We start from the raw sequence: 18,920 nt of genomic DNA, 5'->3' as shown, positions 1-18,920 counted from the left end.
GTATCTGATTACTATTGTTCCCCAACTCAAAAGCGTCCGTTTGAACTCTGAATACTCCAACTCTGCCCAGGCCCTGAATTTTCTGAACTATGGTCCTGATTTTCTATGAAATAAACAAATAAATCAGGGCAAGCTGGGTTTCAGTGCCATATCTTAAGTCAGCTCAGTGTGACATGAGTTTCTAAAAAACACACACACAAGAAATTGGCTTTGGCACAAGGAAAAGCAGCAGGGAACTTGCAGCTCGCGCTAGTTTAATGTGTACCCTTAATCCTCTCGCCTATTTTTTAAAAAATACAATTAATACTCTTCCAAAGACAGCTGGATCCCCAGTCTTGTGTCAAGCTACCTACACAAATATACTCTTTACAAACACAGATGTGAAATGTCGATCTAGGACAGAAGAGAGGCATGGGGTTTTGGGTGTTTAGTCTAGTGGCTCCACACTCAAAAGTTTCAGGGACAGAGCTGATGTCGGAAGAGTGAGAGGGGAGACCGCCCACCCTGTACTTTCATCCGGGTACTATGGAGATGACCCCATTTTCCCAGGACCAGTCTGCCCTCTGCCCTGGTGATCTGGGTTGAGATTTAATCTAGAGTCAGAGGGGAGACCAAGACAATTGTGCTGATGGGTACTCAGACCTAGAGAAGGGCTGGAAATCACTCAGCCTTCCTGGGCTGGCCGGGCTGACACACCCACACAGAACCGATGGCCCGGGGATGCAGCAGGGAGGCGAGGGGACCCACGCACCCCGTCCCGCGCGCACTAAGATGCTACAGTTGAAGACACGCGCGAATAATCCAGATCCGGGCCGGGAGGGCTCGCTGCACTCAGAGGAGGATGCCCTTTTCCTCCCCCTAGTCCTCCATCCCCTTGCAAAGTGAGCAGGAGAAAGTTGCGCCTGGGCCATGGCGCCCCGGGCTGGGAAGGGAACGAGGGCAGGCGGAGAGGAGCTCCGGGCCCACCTACCTTGTCCTTGGGGCCGAGGTTCTGCAAAACCTCCTTGCCCGTGGCGCTCCGGATCTCCACCCCAGCGGGAGCGGGCGACGCGGGCGCGGGCTCCCGGCTCTCCTCTCGGCCTTGGCCCCGGCGCGGTGTGTCCCCCTCGGCGCCGGATCGGCTCCCCGAGCCTCGGGCGCTGCCCTGGCTGCTCCGGGGAGTCTTCGCGCCCCGCTGCCCCACGCTCAGGGCATCGAAATCCAGCGTCTTGCTCTCGAAGGCGCCCTCCACGTTGCAGAACATGCCGCCGTACTTCTGCCGCGGGACCTGGTCGGTGGTGCCCGGCCTGGCCAGGTACACGGGCAGATCGTCTTCGTGGGAGCTGTCCCAGCCTCTGCGGCCCGAGGCCATGGTTGGATCGCGACAGTGGCCCACGGGTCCTCTTCCCGAGAGGCGGAAAGGGCAGCCGCCGGCAGCGTGCGCCGAGCCACAGTGATTGGGGCGGGAGGAGGCGCCTGAGCCTTCGCGCCAGAGGCGGCAGTGCTGCTCCGGTTCCTGCCAGTCCCCTGCGAGCCCCGAGCCAGCGAGCGCGGCGCGGGGGCCGGAGCGGCGGCGTGCTCTGCTCGCCCGCGTCGCCCGCCCTGCCGGCCGCACCTCCTGCGCGCCCAGACCCTAACGTGTGGCCTCCCGCGATCACGCTTCCCCGCCGCCCATCCAAAGGAGAAATCCAATTTGGCGCGCGCGCGCGCACACACACGCACGCTTCCCGCTCGCCCAGCAACCCTCAGATTCACACTCAAGAACTCGCCTCACTCACACGTGCGCACAAACCCTGCTTTACACACACTCACTCCGGAGTTGGCCTTCCAAACACAAGTCTCTCTGCCCTACTAAGATAAAGAAACCTTGTTGGCTCAGGTGGGTTGATTTAAAAGCCAAGTCCTTCCTGATTTAGAGCAACACACACGCACAAACTCAGATTTACCAGACTCACAATCCCAGACCTGTCTCATCCTAATCTTAGAATTGTCTCACAGTTGCTCCCAGTTCTAGAATCTGCCTCACACACCTGCACCCTCACATAATGAACTCCTGAATTATTGGTTTACAGAGCCGTACAGACAGACCAGCTTACTTCCCTGACAATCACAAAAACCTGTAACTGACACATTTCAACCCATTCTTACTTCATATTTACCACCCTAGATTTTGCTTTTTATCCACCCTTAATTTGCATCACACACAATTACACGACAGATCAGACTTGCCTTGCAAAATAGTCTTCATACCCTGTCTTCATAGCACAGCCCCCTGGCTGATACCTCACTTACTGAGGCCAGAACTGTACCCTTGACCTCACACAAGGGTCCAGATTTACCTCAAAAATGGACAACCAAAGACTTTGCAGTTTCTGTTAGCTGACACACACACACAAGTTTTACTCGTGCTGGTGCACACTCTCACAACCCCATCCTCTTCTCCACGTCCACCCACATGCACTCTAAGCCAGACTTTCCACATAAACACAGAGTCCACAAACTGCAGAGCTCACATCGTAGGTGCCCACACAGCCTAAACCCTGAACCTGTAACGCCCACCTTCCACTGGGCCCCATCTCAGAAATTCACTCATGCGGTTATTTAGTCTTCCAACATGAACTGCGTGCCTACTATGCTCTTCAGAAGGTACTGGAGCAACAGTGTGAAACAAGGCAGATGGGGGCCTGTCCCCAGCAAGAGTGTAGACTACAACCACGCATCTGGGTAGCTCAGTCATTCACTAGTCTGCCCAACTTCGTCTTCTGAATTCTCCACTACATCATAAGCTCCATGAAAGCAGATACCCCATCTGTTTAGTCTACCTTTGAATATCTTGAGTCTAGAGCATCTCTAGGCACCTTTACTCTGTAAATCCTTTTTGAATGAATGGATAATGATGACAATAATAAAAACAACAATAGGGAACATTTATGATGCGGTTGCTGTGTGCCACTCATTATTAATGTAATTGTTTCGCATATTTGTATTAATTCATTTAATGCCCATAAGCATCTGGCAGGCTTCTCGTGCACACAGACAAGATCTGTAAAGGCATCTGCACTGAAGTTGATGAACTGAAACTCTGAACTCCAATATGGGGGGGGAATTAGGATATTGGAAAATGGGATCTCGTTGACAGGCCTGTAAAAGCCTTGGAGGTTTGAGGGATGGAAGTTGACATGAACTCAGATCAAAGCCAAGTATGTTGACACAAGTTATACTTATCCCCAGTGAGGAGAAAGACACTTAAAAACTGTCTGTGTTCTATCAGAATTACTTGTGATTTCTTAAGCTGACTTCCTCTGGGCAGCTGCTCCTTTTTAACAAATGCTGGTTGATGATGGATGGACTCAGAAATTCATGTGAGAAATCGGGAAAACGGGCCATTCCCTCCCTCTTTGCTCCCGTAGGTCACTTCCTCCCTCCTCTTTCCTATTGCTCTCATCTTTCCTCCTTTCATTAATTCACCTACAGACTGTTAGTGGGATACTTGCTATGTGTCCAGCATTGTCCTGGGTTCCCTCCTCTGTGGAACATAATTCTAGTGGCAGGGAACTGACAGTAAGTAAGAAAGATTAGGTCGGATGGCCACAAGAGCTATGAGGAAAATAAGATAGTCAACATTTTAATTGGCCGGTCAGGAAAGACTTGAAGTCTTCCCCATCTGACTCTCTATAAACGCCACTGGCACCTCCACCATCAGCAAGGGCAACAGTAAAGCTATTAGCTAACATTTATTAGGAATTTATTCTGTGCCAGCTTCAGTCCTAAGGATTTCCACTGCGTCTTGATTAATCTTAATAACGCTACAAGGCAGGTGCCATTATTTTACTAGTGAAGAAGCTGAAGCTCTGAGTAAATGCCCAAGTTATGACAGAATCGTAACTGGAAGCAAAATATGGGCCAAGAGTCCAAGGTTTCCTCTGAGACAAGCACATTCTGAATGTAGATGCAGGCTTGTCTGTGCTCCCACGTGTGGGCATAGATAAGCCCCATTTTTAGAGCTGCATTGCCTCACCACTAGTCTGTTGCTATGTGTATGCTCCATAATTACATTTGTTGATGAAACATCACATTTAAGAGTCAACAGCTGCATATGCACATACGTGTTTAATTAAGAAAGCCGAGCAGTCTTGAAATGAAGACTGAAATGGGAATGGCTGATCTGACTCCAGTTCTGCAACTATGTGGCCTTAGGCCAAGCATCTTACTTAACTTCTAGATGTCTTTCTCCTTCATATTTACCTCACCCACTTGACAGGATTATTAAGGACTTCATTCCTTGAGTAAGACATTGTGCTGAGAATTCCATATACATTGCCATAACCTTCCTAACAACCCCATAAATTGGGGATGATTATTATTCTCATTTTACTGGTGGAGAAAACGAGGCCTAGACAGGTTAAGTCCCTTGCCCAAAGTATCACACGTAGTACTTCAAGCTAGAATTCATATCCTCTACCAGCTAATTCAGAGCCTGTGCTCTTAAAAACCACTCCACAACAGAGTTCTGTTGTAAGAATCCAAAGAGACAGTTAAAGACTAAAAGTAAGATGTTAACAAAGGAAATTATTCTAAGTACCCCCAGCTGTTGTTGGGCAGAAGTTAACTTTAATTAAGACAAACATTCACATAAAGAAATATCCTACCAATGTCCACCCAACGAAGGCCTTAGCCCCATGAACACATAGTGATTTTGTTACATCTCTCCCTGGTAAGGTAGAGGAGACATTACTTAGGGCAGTCACAAACATAAGAGCACCATTATGCCTATGGCCACCTTAAGGCACTTCCTAGTGAAAAATTTATCCAAAACCATGTGCAAACAGCAAGCTATTTCTACAACATGGGCAACAAAATAGAGCTTTCAACTTGTCACACACCAGATCAAATCTGCATTTCCTGTAACTGCAGTAAATGACTTGCCACTTTGCATTGAGATGACTTGTGAAGTAAGCCCATTGCATATCCGATTATAACTTTAGAGAAATGTATTCCGGAGTTGTCTTCTATTACCTATATATCAGAAGAAGGCAGAGAGACTTCTAGACGGTAAGCAATGACATGCGTGGAGCAATCCCAATACAGCAGAGGCTAGGATAACTTTTACGCGAAATAAACTGCACTGCAGTCTTATAAGGCAAAAATCTACCCAACAGAAGATAAAATTTTAATACTCATTAAGGCTGTGCCTCCATACTCAAAACAAGGAGAAAATAGAGGATTTATGCAGTTTACCTTGACTCAACAGTGAATTTAAATATCTCTGATCAGAACCCACCCTCTGTCTTTTCCTTCCTTGAATTGCAAGAATTTGAACCTACATTATCTCTTTCCCACTTCATGGGTACAGACACTAGACACCTCATTCTTCACCCTATAAATGCCATATAGGAATGAGACAATCTTTGCAAACTATTCAGCACTCTACCTGACACACAGTAGGTGCTCAATAAACATTAGTTCCCCATTTCCTCAGAGTATATTTAGATATATCATTAATATCACACAGAGTTTGTAATAACGAGCTTAACCATGTCCTGCAACTTTAACTTTGCAGGGGTTTATGGAGCGAATTGACACTGTAATAATGTTTTGTATGTGTTTTGTATGTTTAAAAATGACTATTTTTAATATACTTCCATCACACTCTAAGAATTTTCCTGACAGGCCACTACTCCGTTTCAGCTCAATATTTGGTGACCAAAGTGTTCATTAGAAACCTAAAAACAGGTTGTTTTTCAAATATATGCACAATGATAAAACTATCTTATAAAAAATTTTAATAATCCCAACTATGTACACAGGAAAAAAAATCCCTGCTATTTCATGAATATATACACGTAGGGGGGAAACTATAAGAATACATATAAAAATATTAACAGAAAGATGAGTTGTAGGATTATGAGTAACTTTTAGTTTCTTCTTTCAAGCACTTCTATATTTTCCAAAATCTCAAAATTTCTGTAAGTGTGAGTTAACTTTTTTTTTTTAAATGAGCTAGCTTATTTATTTATTTATTTATATTTTTATTTTATGGCTGTGTTGGGTCTTCGTTTCTGTGCGAGGGCTTTCTCTAGTTGCGGCAAGTGGGGGCCACTCTTCATCGTGGTGCGCGGGCCTCTCTTGTTGCGGAGCGCAGGCTCCAGACGCGCAGGCTCAGTAGTTGTGGCTCACGGGCCTAGTTGCTCCACGGCGTGTGGGATCTTCCCAGACCAGGGCTCGAACCCGTGTCCCCTGCATTGGCAGGCAGACTCTCAACCACTGCGCCACCAGGGAAGCCCCAAGTTAACTTTCTATAATTATAAAGTTTGTGATTTTTTAAATGCGTGTCCAGGATGTTATTTTAGATCAAAATACATTTATTGAGCATGTTGAAAATTGCTGATGGAGAATTATTGAGCAAAGCTGTTAGCTCTCTATTATGAAGACCTATTATCTAAAATGAAAAATAAAAATAAAGGAAAATTAGGCTCCTCATCAGAGTCAAGTTGTCGTCTCATGCAAAGCATCTCAGCAGTTGGCCAGCTGAGTGAGAAAATGATCATTACGATGAGGGTGTGAAATGAGGGCTTATAAAATGTCCTCGAGGCAAATCCTTTCCACCAAAGGATTAGTTAATAAGACAAGACATAATCACCTTCCTAGTGCGGAGTTGTTGGGGGTTCCCTTCCCCGTTTTATACACAAAGCATCCCTCTTTGATATTACTGTTCTCAAATGTTTGAAAGCCATTCCCAGTCACGGAAGTTTCTTTTGCCTTAAGTGGGAGCAAGACAAACGAAGTAGCTGCTAAGATGATAAAATAGATGCTCACGTGGAATGTTCTAATGTTCTAATTTCCTTGATGCCAGTTCACAGGTGCAACTTAATCTCCTAAATGAAAATCTCTAAGTAAAGGCCAGACATAAGTCGAGTTAAAGGATAAAACCGAAAAAACAAACAAAACTTATAACCTGTGCAACCTCTTTATGAGCCACAATGTTCATAATAGGTTTTCAAGATTTTTTAAAATGTACTTATTTTGTTGTTTTTCCAGTTACTCTTCCTGTTTTTTTGCTCATTTACAAATTAATCTCATTGGTTTTACATTATTGTTATACCAGTCTTCCTCTGATTATTCAGAATAAAAATAATTCTCTCTTACCTTTTGCCATTCAGAGAAAAATATAACAATAATGAATTATTTGCTTATCTCTCCCTCCCTCCCTTCCTTCCTTTTCAATGAAAATTTCAAAACTACAGAAAAGCAAAGGGTAGTTTAACAAATGCCCATGTAGGCATTCTCTAGAATTTATAAATGTTAACTTTTCATCATATTTTAATGACATATATTTTAAGCAATAAAACAAAATAGAGTTGAAGTGCCCTATGTATCCTTTACCTGTTCTTTCTCTCTTTCTCCAAATGAAAAAAGAACCATTAATCTATATTAATCTCTCATATTCTCCTAGGGTCTTCTATCTGTTGGAACTTGATCCTTTACGATTTTTATAACTCTTTTTCTTACCAAATAAACTACTGTCCTAGTTTAATTACTTGTTTTAAAAAATAACCACTTGTCAGGGATAATATACAGAAGCCCCTACTCCTAGAGAGCCAAGACTTGCAAAAGTAACTTTAGGGTATCTCCTGCTAAAACAAAGGTGATCATACTTCATGCATTAGGGCAGAACATGTTCAACTCAAACTCTAACAGGTGTGTGTCTTCAGAAGACTGGGTTTCTGAATCAACCAATACTAATTCTGTTAGAGACAGGGTCAAAAACCAACCAATTTGCTCTTAGTGGAAATATTGTTGTTATCGTAACTTGAGTGGCTCAAGGACCCCAGACATGAAATGTACACTTAACATTTAAAAAGATGACTTTATTTCAGTTTTCTCTTGAGCCTAAATGGAGCGCAAAGAAAGGTAGTCAAAAGAAAAATGACAATCTAAAAAGAGAAGCTTTTTTCATTGCAGACAGAAATTTGCTAGCTCCACAAGACTAGCGAACATCCTGGCTCCAACATAAATAGCTGACAGGCAAGAGTATGAATGACAGATACTAAGAGATATGGGAGAAAAAAATGGAAACATGGTGAATAATTCTTTCATTGACAATTTTATAGCTATGTACATATTCAGAAAACACGACAATGTTTTGGCATTTTGGCAATGTCTTCGTATCCCAGGGCTTTTGTCTGATTTCATTTTTTCCATTAATAAATAATATTATTCCTCCAGATCTTTCAAAATTAAGAAGAATGGATAGGAAGCAGGATCCCTTCCATGTTTCAAGTTTTTATAGTGATTTATATTGGAAACATGAAGAAAAATGTAGAGAGGTAATTAGATTAATCATATAGCCCCAATTTCCATCTCTGATTAAGAAATATCAGAGTATTCATGTGAAGTGTGTTACATTTGAGAAACACGTGGGACTTGAAGTCAGGCAAACTGGACCAACAACTGTGGGTCCACCACTGGCTTAGTGAATTTGGGGGAATTGGATAAACTTTCTACTTCTGTTCCCCTCCTCAACAAAATGGGAATAAAAAGCTGTGGTGTTGAAAAAACACATGAGATATGGCATACTAAGCTACAACTGTTCTCTATAAATGTTGTTGTTTGATTTCCTTCAGTGCCTGGCACCAATTTCTGTGATTCAACAGATTAACAATAAACATGTGTTGAATTAATGGTATCTGGAATTTTTGTTTTTTAATTGTAGGGAGAACTGTATATAGTATATAGCTAATAATTACGAATCAGTCTGAGTCATGACCAAAGTGAAAACATATTTTGGGAAACCAAGTCAGATTACCTTCTATTCTAATCCTAAAACTCTTAGGCATTTGTCTCCAAAGGTACCCTAGACCAAAGATACAGTCACATGTATACGTGAAACTTATTATATAAAAATACACTAAAAACAATAAGATACAGAGAGAAGTTTTTAAAGATTGTTATTTTAAAGCAGAGCTCATATTAAAATTTACTCAGCTCTGACTACATGATGTCTAATAACTTATTTAATAATTTTTAATGTGGGCTGGTCACTAGAAATTGTAACATTGTTTATTTCTTTTCCAAAAAATATTCAGTATGACTATACACTCAAACAATACACTACAAAAGCATTAGTATATCAGAAAGAAATAATTTTTTGGCGATAAAATTTATACCTACAAAAATATACATTGCAGTCTTTTACAATAAGATTGACTGACTTGTTCTGGGAATAACTAGAGTATATCAAGATGGACTAATCTAAAATTCTCAAAACAGTACATTTATTGAGTACATAATTTAACAGGGTTTTCAAAAGAAACTGAGGTTAAATACCATGCAAAAATTATAGTAGTAGATTAATTACCTAGTGAAGTATTTTATCTTTAATATAATTATTTTATGGCTTACTTTTAACTAAAAATTAATTCTCGAACTAAAAAATGTGAGTGACTCAAGGTTTGGATAGGATTTATAAAACGTCTATAATATTGTGATAATTCCAGTGGATGTACCTTGGCAATTACCCTTAAAACAAAATACAATAAGGATGTAATATTGTTAGCTGGATTATTCTTTGTTATGGATATAATTTTTGACATTGGCTGGCAAATCCATAATTACTTATTTAAAAATTCAATAGTCAGTAATTAGAATATAATCTTAGATCATACAATGATGATTTATTTTACCAGTTGGATTTTTACCAGTGCTTTTTACATCTGGATCCTGAGAAGTCTTTAATTCAGGACAAGGCATAAATGAAAACTCCCCATGGGGAAGGCAGATTCACTTTTATTAGAAATATAACTATTTCTGTAGATCTTTAAGTACTCTTTCCCAAGTTCTAGAATACTTGATGATACAGAAATCAAGCTTGCTTGTTGTTTTTTTTTTTAACCTTTGAAGACACTGAAAACGTCTAAGAAACCACTTTGAAACTTGTCCTTATAAAAAACTGTGAGTTCTTGAATTAGCCTATTCAATCTTCTTCTCTTTTTTTTTTAATCCAAAAACCAGTTCTGTTTGCTGTCCTAAAATAATTCAAAGGCAGAGGAGACAATACCTGAGCCAAGTCCACTCTCTCTCAGCTAAGGGGAAAGAACTCTCTGGAGTGACAAAAGGGAAACAGTCTGTTTAATCAATTCAATTCATTACATATTTATTGAGTACTTATTTTGTGCCAGGGAATATTCAAGGTGCTGTAGGAGTTTATAATACAGGAGATAAGAGAAGTATTCAGATTTAATGCTGCTTAGATTGTAATAAGTGTCACAAGAGGAAAAGAGAGCTACAGATCAGCAAAAACTTTCTGAAAAGCAAACCGCAAGTCACAAAGGGTGAGGGGGATTTTGACAGAGGAAGATGGGTGCGGTCATTCCTGGCAGAGTTGAGAAATGGGGGAGAACAGAGAGCAGTCTTGCTTGGATGGAGAGCACAGGGCTTGCAGGGTAGTGCTGGGAGGCCAGGAAGATTGGACAGGGCTTGAATGTTGGGACCCTGAATGAGAGGCAAGAAAGTTTTTTGATTAGGAAAATGAGTATGCACTGGTTCTGACCTGTTTTGCAATATTAACCTTACCTATAGCCATGAGCTCCAGGGATTGATTTCAGATGTCATAAATACTTCTGCATCTGCCCTCTGCCCAAATTTCTCCTGTCTTCATATTGCTGTCTGAAAATCATTTTTAGGACCTCTGTTCTATTACTAAAGATTTTAGTGCTTTTGTAGAAAACACTGAAATTCTCCTGATAGGGATAACGTCTCCAGCTATCAGCATACAGATTTCCCACCCCTCGCTGAGTGGGTGTGGGAGGTGAAGAGAATGTAAACAACACGAAATCTCAATGTGTAGGGCAAGGAGTATCTGGAGAAAGGTTTAGAATTGGCAGGCAAATTTCCAAATGAGTCTGCAGTGTGTTTAAGAAGAGAGTTGAACATTTTTGTCAAGGGATGAGAACAGTTGTGGGAAAACCAGTGATTCAACAGCAAAGCAAAAAGCTTAGAGCTGTGACTGATGAGATGAGCAGATTTCTGTCTCACGGGGGGGCAGGGTGAGGGATGAAATACAAGAGTAAATAATGCATATGGGCACCTGAAGAAAGGTTTTATGTAATCATTCTCTCTGTATAAGAGAGTATTACATTTCTATTGCTATATGACAATTTACACAAATTTAGCAGCTTAAACAACACACATTTGTTTCTCATAGTTTTCAAGGGTTAGGAATCTGGGGACAGGTTTAGCTGAGTTCTCTGCTCAGGTCTCACCAAGCCGAACTCAAGGTATCAGATGAGGCTGAGATCTCATAGCAGACTTGGGGTCCTCTTCCAAGCTCATTGGTTGGTGACAGAATTCAGTTCTTTACAGTTGCAAGCCCACCAGCCATTTTCTGTCACACAGGGACCACTCCCAGCTCCTAGAGGCCACCCTCATGTCCTTGCCATGTGATTCCCCTTCCTAGGCAGTTCACAACGTGGCTGTTCACTATTTCAGGATCAGCGAGAATCTCTGTTGCTTTCAGTCTCTGACTTCTTTTCAAGTCTCACCTGATTAGGTAAGGCCCACCCAGGATAAGCTCCCTAACTTAAAATCAATTGATGAATGTCCTTAATTACATCTGCAAAATCCTTTCAGAGCAGGACTTAGATTAATGTTTGATTAAAGAACTGGGAGAAGCGTATACAACCAGGATAGTGGGACTGTTGGGGGCCATTTTAGAATTCTGCTTGTCACAAAGAAACATATGTCAGAATCTTTAATAGGTGAGGATTTCATACTAATGCTCTTTTTCCATCAGGAAAGTTGTTGAAAAGTGGGCCAGGGACTTCCCTGGTGGTCCAGTGGTTAAGACTCTGTGCTCCCAATGCAGGGGGCCTGGGTTCGATCCCTGGTCAGGGAATTAGATCCCGCATGCATGCTGCAGCTAAAAAGAGCCCACATGCCACAACAAAGGTCCCGCGTGCCACAACAAAGGTCCCGCGTGCCGCAACCAAGACCTGGCACAGGCAAATAAATAAATAATTTTTTTTTTTTAAATAGAGAGAAAGAAAAGTGGGCCAGCCCAGCCATGTCTTATACGTCTATACAATTCCTTCCACTGCTTAGCATTTAGTGCTTAAGACTACACTAAGTATCAAAATATCTACATTTATAATATTTGAGTATGGTTATATGGATATGGATATGATCAGATGATTCAAAATTATATTTTAATAAAAGAATTTTACTATATAATAATCACGGTACCAGCACAAATGCACAAAACTACTGTACAGTGCCCAGTGATATGCAATAAAGTATATATTGAATTAAATAAAATGCTTTGTCTTTTTGTTGAGTGGGAGTTTTTTGAGAGTCCTTGTGAAGCAGTGGGAAGACCAATTAGGGGATCTGGATTCTATTTCAGGCAGCATCAATTACTAGTAGAGGGCTCTCGGGCAGGCCACTTCAGTTCTCTGAATCTTTACAGTTTACACAATGGAACAGTAAACCTAACAGACATCTATTTTGCAAAGTTGCTATAAGGATCCAAGAAGATTGGTAATATAATGTGGAAATTTATATGAAATTTAGGGAGAAATTCTTAGGCAAAATCTTGATGAGTTATTAGTTGTGTAAGACCCCCGCCCCAAATATTTAAGCCAGAGAAACCAGATCTTGTGAGTGAGATCAGTGGCAGACTCTTGTCTATGCAGCCTTCATCAGCTGGTCCTACTGCAGGCTCAGCATCTCACTTCAACTCTAGGTGGCCTCAGAAGTTCTCACGACGAGGTTCAGAAGTGGTCTAAAGTCGGAGATTTCAGGACTTAATTTATGTCCATGCAGCTAAGTCAGGCAGCTCCTCTGCAGGAGACACCTTTGCAGGACTTTTTCCATTGAATTGAAATAAAAGTTTCTTCTCTTCCTATATCTTTAAAAGGGAATGATGGGAGTACATAGGGGAAGATTCAGGAGTTTTACCTTTTATACATGTTGCAAAAGTTAAGTGCAAATCCAAAAGTAATTTCTGTAATTACTACTACAGCTGACTTATGGCATCTATCCTGGCAGTCAGCAAACGACAGCCTACAGACCAAATCCAAGCTCAATGACTTATTTTCTGTGGCACACAAACTAAGAATGTTTTCTACATTTTTGTTAAAGAGCATGAGCTCTTCCATGCCCTTTATTATTTTTTTTAATATTTATTTATTTATTTATTTGGCTGCACTGGATTTTCGTTGCGGCACGCGGGAACTTCATTGCCGTGTGCTGGATCTTTGTCGCAGCGTGCAGGATCTTCAGTTGCGGCATGTGGAAACTTTTAGTTGTGGCATGTGGGATCTAGTTTCCTGACCAGGGATCAAACCCGGGCCCCCTTGCACTGGGAGCGCAGAGCCTTAGCCACTGGACCACCAGGGAAGTCCCTCTACATTTTTAAATAGTATGAAAAAAACTAAGAGTTCATCTTAAAAGTCCTCAACACAAGAAAAAAAGAAAGTAATTCTTACTATATATGGTGATGGATATTAATAACCAGACTTATTGTGGTGGTCGTTTTTCAAGGCACACAAATATCAAATGTTGTACACCTGAAACAAATATAATGTTGTATGTCAATTATACATCAATTTTTTTTTAAAGAAAGGAATTACAGAATGGTAATGGTTGCACACCATTGTGAATATACTAAAAACCACTGAGTTATACACTTTAAAATGGTGATTGATTTTATGTTATGTGATTTTTTATCTTAATAAAAAAATAAAATAAGCGGCAAAAAAATCATAAAATATTTTATGACATGTGAAAATTATATGACTGAATTTTCAATGTCTACAGATGAAGTTTTATTGGAAAACAGTCACACACATTTGTTTACCTATAGCCTACGGCTACTTTCGCACTGCAACTACAGAGTTGAAAAATTGCAACAGAGACTGCACAGTTCACAAAACTGAAAGTATTTGTTATCTGGCCCTTCACAACAAGAGTTTGCTAATGATTGATCTATAGTGGGTTCAGGCTGGCAAATATATAGCAAAATATGTTCTCATCACTTCTGGGAATGTTTGTAGGTACACCATTTTTAAAAGGCAGTTTGACAATAGATAAGCAAGAGTCCCAATACATTCAAGAAATTTGCATGCATCTCCCAGTTATTTCTGCTGCAGGTGATTCTCAATCAGGGCACATTCTGAGAAATACTGTCCTCTGTTATCTCTAATTGGATACTGTCTCTACTGAAACTCTTTTTGTTTCGTGTTGCTGATGCTTCCTAACTTGGAGAAGATTCCCAGGTCTTACTTCCCTGTGCTGGTGTAGGTGAAGAAGCTTCCCTAGGAACTGTTCTTTCAGCACCACACCCCATAGGTCCTGTCAAAGGCAGTTCACACACCTAAAGGCAGTTTAAACACCTGAATGCAGTTTGGGAACTGATGGATCATTCAAGGAGCAAATCTTCAGAACTCTCAGGATGCCCTGTATTAAATGGCAATAGTTCACATTGATCGCAAATCATACAACTTGGGATTTTTCTTACTTGTACTAGAATGCCCTGACTGGTTCTAGATTTTTTTTTCTTTGAAAAGAGTGCTTTGACCTTCTATGTGGAGGCAAGGATTTATAGTTTCAGAGTCAGGAAAAAGATCTTGCACCTTACACCATACCATCCTGTTTTGGCTTTTTTTTTTTTTTTTTTTTTTTAAGCCAAAACACTCTGCTTTAAATTTTAACATTAATTCCAAACAGTTGAAATTCCATTCCAGGTGTCAAGAAGGACAAAAAAATCTGGACTGAGATTAGCAATTTAATTAATCTAATTGCTCCCTAGTCCTGTTTCTAAATCTGCACCAGACTGACTTTAGCTAACGTTTCTATGTCTGTCAAAACGCAAAGTTTGAGAATGGCCGAGGAAAAGTTAATAATTGAAAAAGAAAAGAGAAAGTCATTGATCAAGTAAAATAGTTCTATACAGTCCTGCTATAAATAGCTTTTGGTTCCACCTCACCAAGGCTGGCAAGGCAAGGATTTGAAATATGGCATGTGGTGTCACCTAGGTGGTTTAGTGTGGATTACAGAAATTGGAATGAATTCCCTTATTTAAAAATTTTTTGAGAGGGAGGAACAAAGATGGCGGAGTAGAAGGATGTGCTCTCACTCCCTCTTGTGAGAACACCAGAATCACAACTAGCTGTTGGACAATCATCGACAGGAAGACACTGGAACTCACCAAAAAAGATACCCCACATCCAAAGACAAAGGAGAAGCCACAATGAGACGGTAGGAGGGGAGCAATCACAGTAATATCAAATCCCATAACTGGTGGGTGGGTGACTCACAGACTGGCGAACACTTATACCACAGAAGTCCACCCACTGGAGTGAAGGTTCTGAGCCCCATGTCAGGCTTCCCAACCTGGGGGTCCAGCAATGTGAGGAGGAATTCCTAGAGAATCAGACTTTGAAGCCTAGTGGGAATTGATTGCAGGACTTTGACAGGACTGGAGGAAACAGAGACTCCACTTTTGGAGGGCACACACAAAGTAGTGTGCACATCGGGACCCAGGGGAAGGAGCAGTGACCCCGGGGAAGACTGAACCAGATCTACCTGCTAGTGTGGGGGGGTCTCCTGCAGAGGTGGGGGATGGCTCTGTTTCACCATGAGGACAAGGACGGTAGCAGCAGAAGTTCTGGGAAGTACTCCTTGGTGTGAGACCTCCCAGAGTCTGCCATTAGCCCCACCAAAGAGCCCAGGTAGGCTCCAGTGTTGGGTTGCCTCAGGCCAAACAACCAACAGGGAGGGATCCTAGCCCCACCCATCAACAGTCAAGTGGATTAAAGTTTTACTGAGCTCTGCCCACCAGAGCAACAGTCAGCTCTACCCACCACCAGTCCCTCCCATCAAGCCTCTTAGGTAGCCTCATCCACCAGAGGGCAGACAGCAGAAGCAAGAAGAACTACAATCCTGCAGCCTGTAGAAAAAAAACCACATTCACAGAAAGATAGACAAGATGAAAAGGCAGAGGGCTATGTACCAGATGGAGGAACAAGATAAAACCCCAGAAAAACAACTAAATGAAGTGGAGATAGGCAACCTTCCAGAAAAAGAATTCAGAATAATGATAGTGAAGATGATGAAGGACCTCGGAAAAAGAATGGAGGCAAAGATCAAGAAGATGCAATAAATGTTTCACAAAGACCTAGAAGAATTAAAGAACAAACAAACAGAGATGAACAATACAATAACTGAAATGAAAACTACACTAGAAGGAATCAATAGCAGAATAACTGAGGCAGAAGAACGGATAAGTGACCTGGAAGACAGAATGGTGGAATTCACTGCTGCGGAACAGACTAAAGAAAAAAGAATGAAAAGAAACGAAGACAGACTAAGAGACCTCTGGGACAACACTGAATGCAACAACATTCGCATTATAGGGGTCCCAGAAGACGAGAGAAAGGACCCAAGAAAATATTTGAAGAGACTACAGTCAAAAACTTGCCTAGGATGGGAAAGGAAATAGCCACCCAAGTCCAGGAAGCACAGAGAGTCCCATACAGGATAAATCCAAGGAGAAACACACCAAGACACATAGTAATCAAATTGGCAAAAATTAAAGACAAAGAAAAATTATTGAAAGCAGCAAGGGAAAAACGACAAATAACATACAAGGGAACTCCCATAAGGTTAACAGCTGATTTCTCAGCAGAAACCCTACAAGCCAGAAGGGAGTGGCATGATATACTTAAAGTGACGAAAGCGAAAAACCTACAACCAAGATTACTCTACCCGGCAAGGATCTCATTTAGATTCCATGGAGAAATCAAAAGCTTTACAGACAAGCAAAAGCTAAGAGAACTCAGCACCACCAAACCAGCTCTACAACAAATGCTAAAGGAACTTCGATAAGTGGGAAACACAAGAGAAGAAAAGGACCTACAAAAACAAACCCAAAACAATTCAGAAAATGGTCATAGGAACATACATATTGATAATTACCTTAAACGTGAATGGATTAAATGCTCCAACCAAAAGACACAGGCTTGCTGAATGGATAAAAAAACAAGATCCATATATATGCTGTCTACAAGAGACCCACTTCAGACCTAGGGACACATACAGACTGAAAGTGAGGGGATGGAAAAAGATATTCCATGCAAATGGAAATCAAAAGAAAGCTGGAGTAGCTATACTCATATCAAACAGACTTTAAAATAAAGAATGTTACAAGAGACAAGGAAGGACACTACATAATGATCAAGGGATCAATCCAAGAAGAAGATATAACAATTATAAATATATATGCACCCAACATAGGAGCACCTCAATACATAAGGCAGCTGCTAACAGCTATAAAAGAGGAAATCGACAGTAACACAATAATAGTGGGGGATTTTAACACCTCACTTACACCAATGGACAGATCATCCAAAATGAAAATAAATAAGGAAACAGAAGCTTTATATGACACAATAGACCAGATAGATTTAATTGATATTTATAGGACATTCCATCCAAAAACAGCAGATTACACTTTCTTCTCAAGTGCACATGGAACATTCTCCAGGATAGATCACATCTTGGGTCACAAATCAAGGCTTAGTAAATTTAAGAAAATTGAAATCATATCAAGCATCTTTTCTGACCACAACACTATGATATTAGAAATCAATTACAGGGGAAAAAAACGTGAAAAACACAAACACATGGAGGCTAAACAATACGTTACTAAATAACCAAGAGATCACTGAAGAGATCAAAGAAGAAATCAAAAAATACCTAGAGACAAATGACAATGAAAACACGACGATCCAAAACTTATGGGATGCAGCAAAAGCAGTTCTAAGAGGGAAGTTTATAGCTATACAAGCCTACCTCAAGAAACAAGAAAAATCTCAAGTAAACAATCTAACCTTACACCTAAAGGAACTAGAGAAAGAAAAACAAACAAAACCCAAAGTTAGCAGAAGGAAAGAAATCATAAAGATCAGAGCAGAAATACATGAAATAGAAACAAATAAAACAATAGCAAAGATCAATAAAACTAAAAGCTGGTTCTTTGAGAAGATAAACAAAATTGATAAACATTAGCCAGACTCATCAAAAAAAAGAGGGAGAGGACTCAAATGAATAAAATTAGAAACGAAAAAGGAGAAGTTACAACAGACACCGCAGAAATACAAAGCATCCTAAGAGACTACTACAAGCAACTCTATGCCAATAAAATGGACAACCTGGAAGAAATGGACAAATTCGTAGAAAGGTATAACCTTCCAAGACTGAACCAGGAAGATACAGAAAATATGAACAGACAAATCACAAGTAATGAAATTGAAACTGTGATTAAAAATCTTCCAACAAACAAAAGTCCAGGACCAGATGGCTTCACAGGTGAATTCTATCAAACATTTAGAGAAGAGCTAACACCCATCCTTCTCAAACTCTTCCAAAAAATTGCAGAGGAAGGAACACTCCCAAACTCATTCTATGAGGCCACCATCACCCTGATACCAAAACCAGACAAAGATACTACAAAAAAAGAAAATTACAGACCATTATCACTGATGAATATAGATGCAAAAATCCTCAACAAAATACTAGCAAACAGAATCCAACAACACATTAAAAGGATCATACACCACGATCAAGTGGGATTTATCCCAGGGATGAAGGATTCTTCAATATACGCAAATCAATCAATGTGATACACCATATTAACAAATTGAAGAATAAAAACCATATGATCATCTCAATAGATGCAGAAAAAGCTTTTCACAAAATTCAACACCCATTTAAAAAAAACTCTCCAGAAAGTGGACATAGAGGGAACCTACCTCAACATAATAAAGGCCATATACGACAAACCCACAGCAAACATCATTCTCAATGGTGAAAAACCGAAAGCATTTTCTCAAGATCAGGAACGAGATAAGGATGTCCACTTTCGTCACTCTTTTTCAACATAG

The 18,920-nt window shown here is 40.7% G+C and overlaps 1 protein-coding gene across 1 annotated transcript in view; it reads right to left on the bottom strand.

The window, feature by feature from the left end:
- DPYSL3 (dihydropyrimidinase like 3) overlaps positions 1–1,670 on the bottom strand; it is a 113,321-nt gene extending 111,651 nt beyond the window's left edge. Inside the window, exon 1 of the mRNA XM_082454177.1 lies at positions 971–1,670. Coding sequence (XP_082310303.1) covers positions 971–1,351 — 381 coding nt within the window. The 5' untranslated portion in view covers positions 1,352–1,670. The remainder of the gene's footprint in view (positions 1–970) is intronic.
- Positions 1,671–18,920: the final 17,250 nt, after the last annotated feature.

The sequence above is a fragment of the Balaenoptera physalus genome (genome assembly GCF_965194825.1).
Source record: "Balaenoptera physalus genome assembly, chromosome: 3".
Lineage (NCBI taxonomy): Eukaryota > Metazoa > Chordata > Mammalia > Artiodactyla > Balaenopteridae > Balaenoptera > Balaenoptera physalus.
Note: the sequence above shows the minus strand (reverse complement) of the source record. Positions and strands in the feature narration are given on the sequence as shown.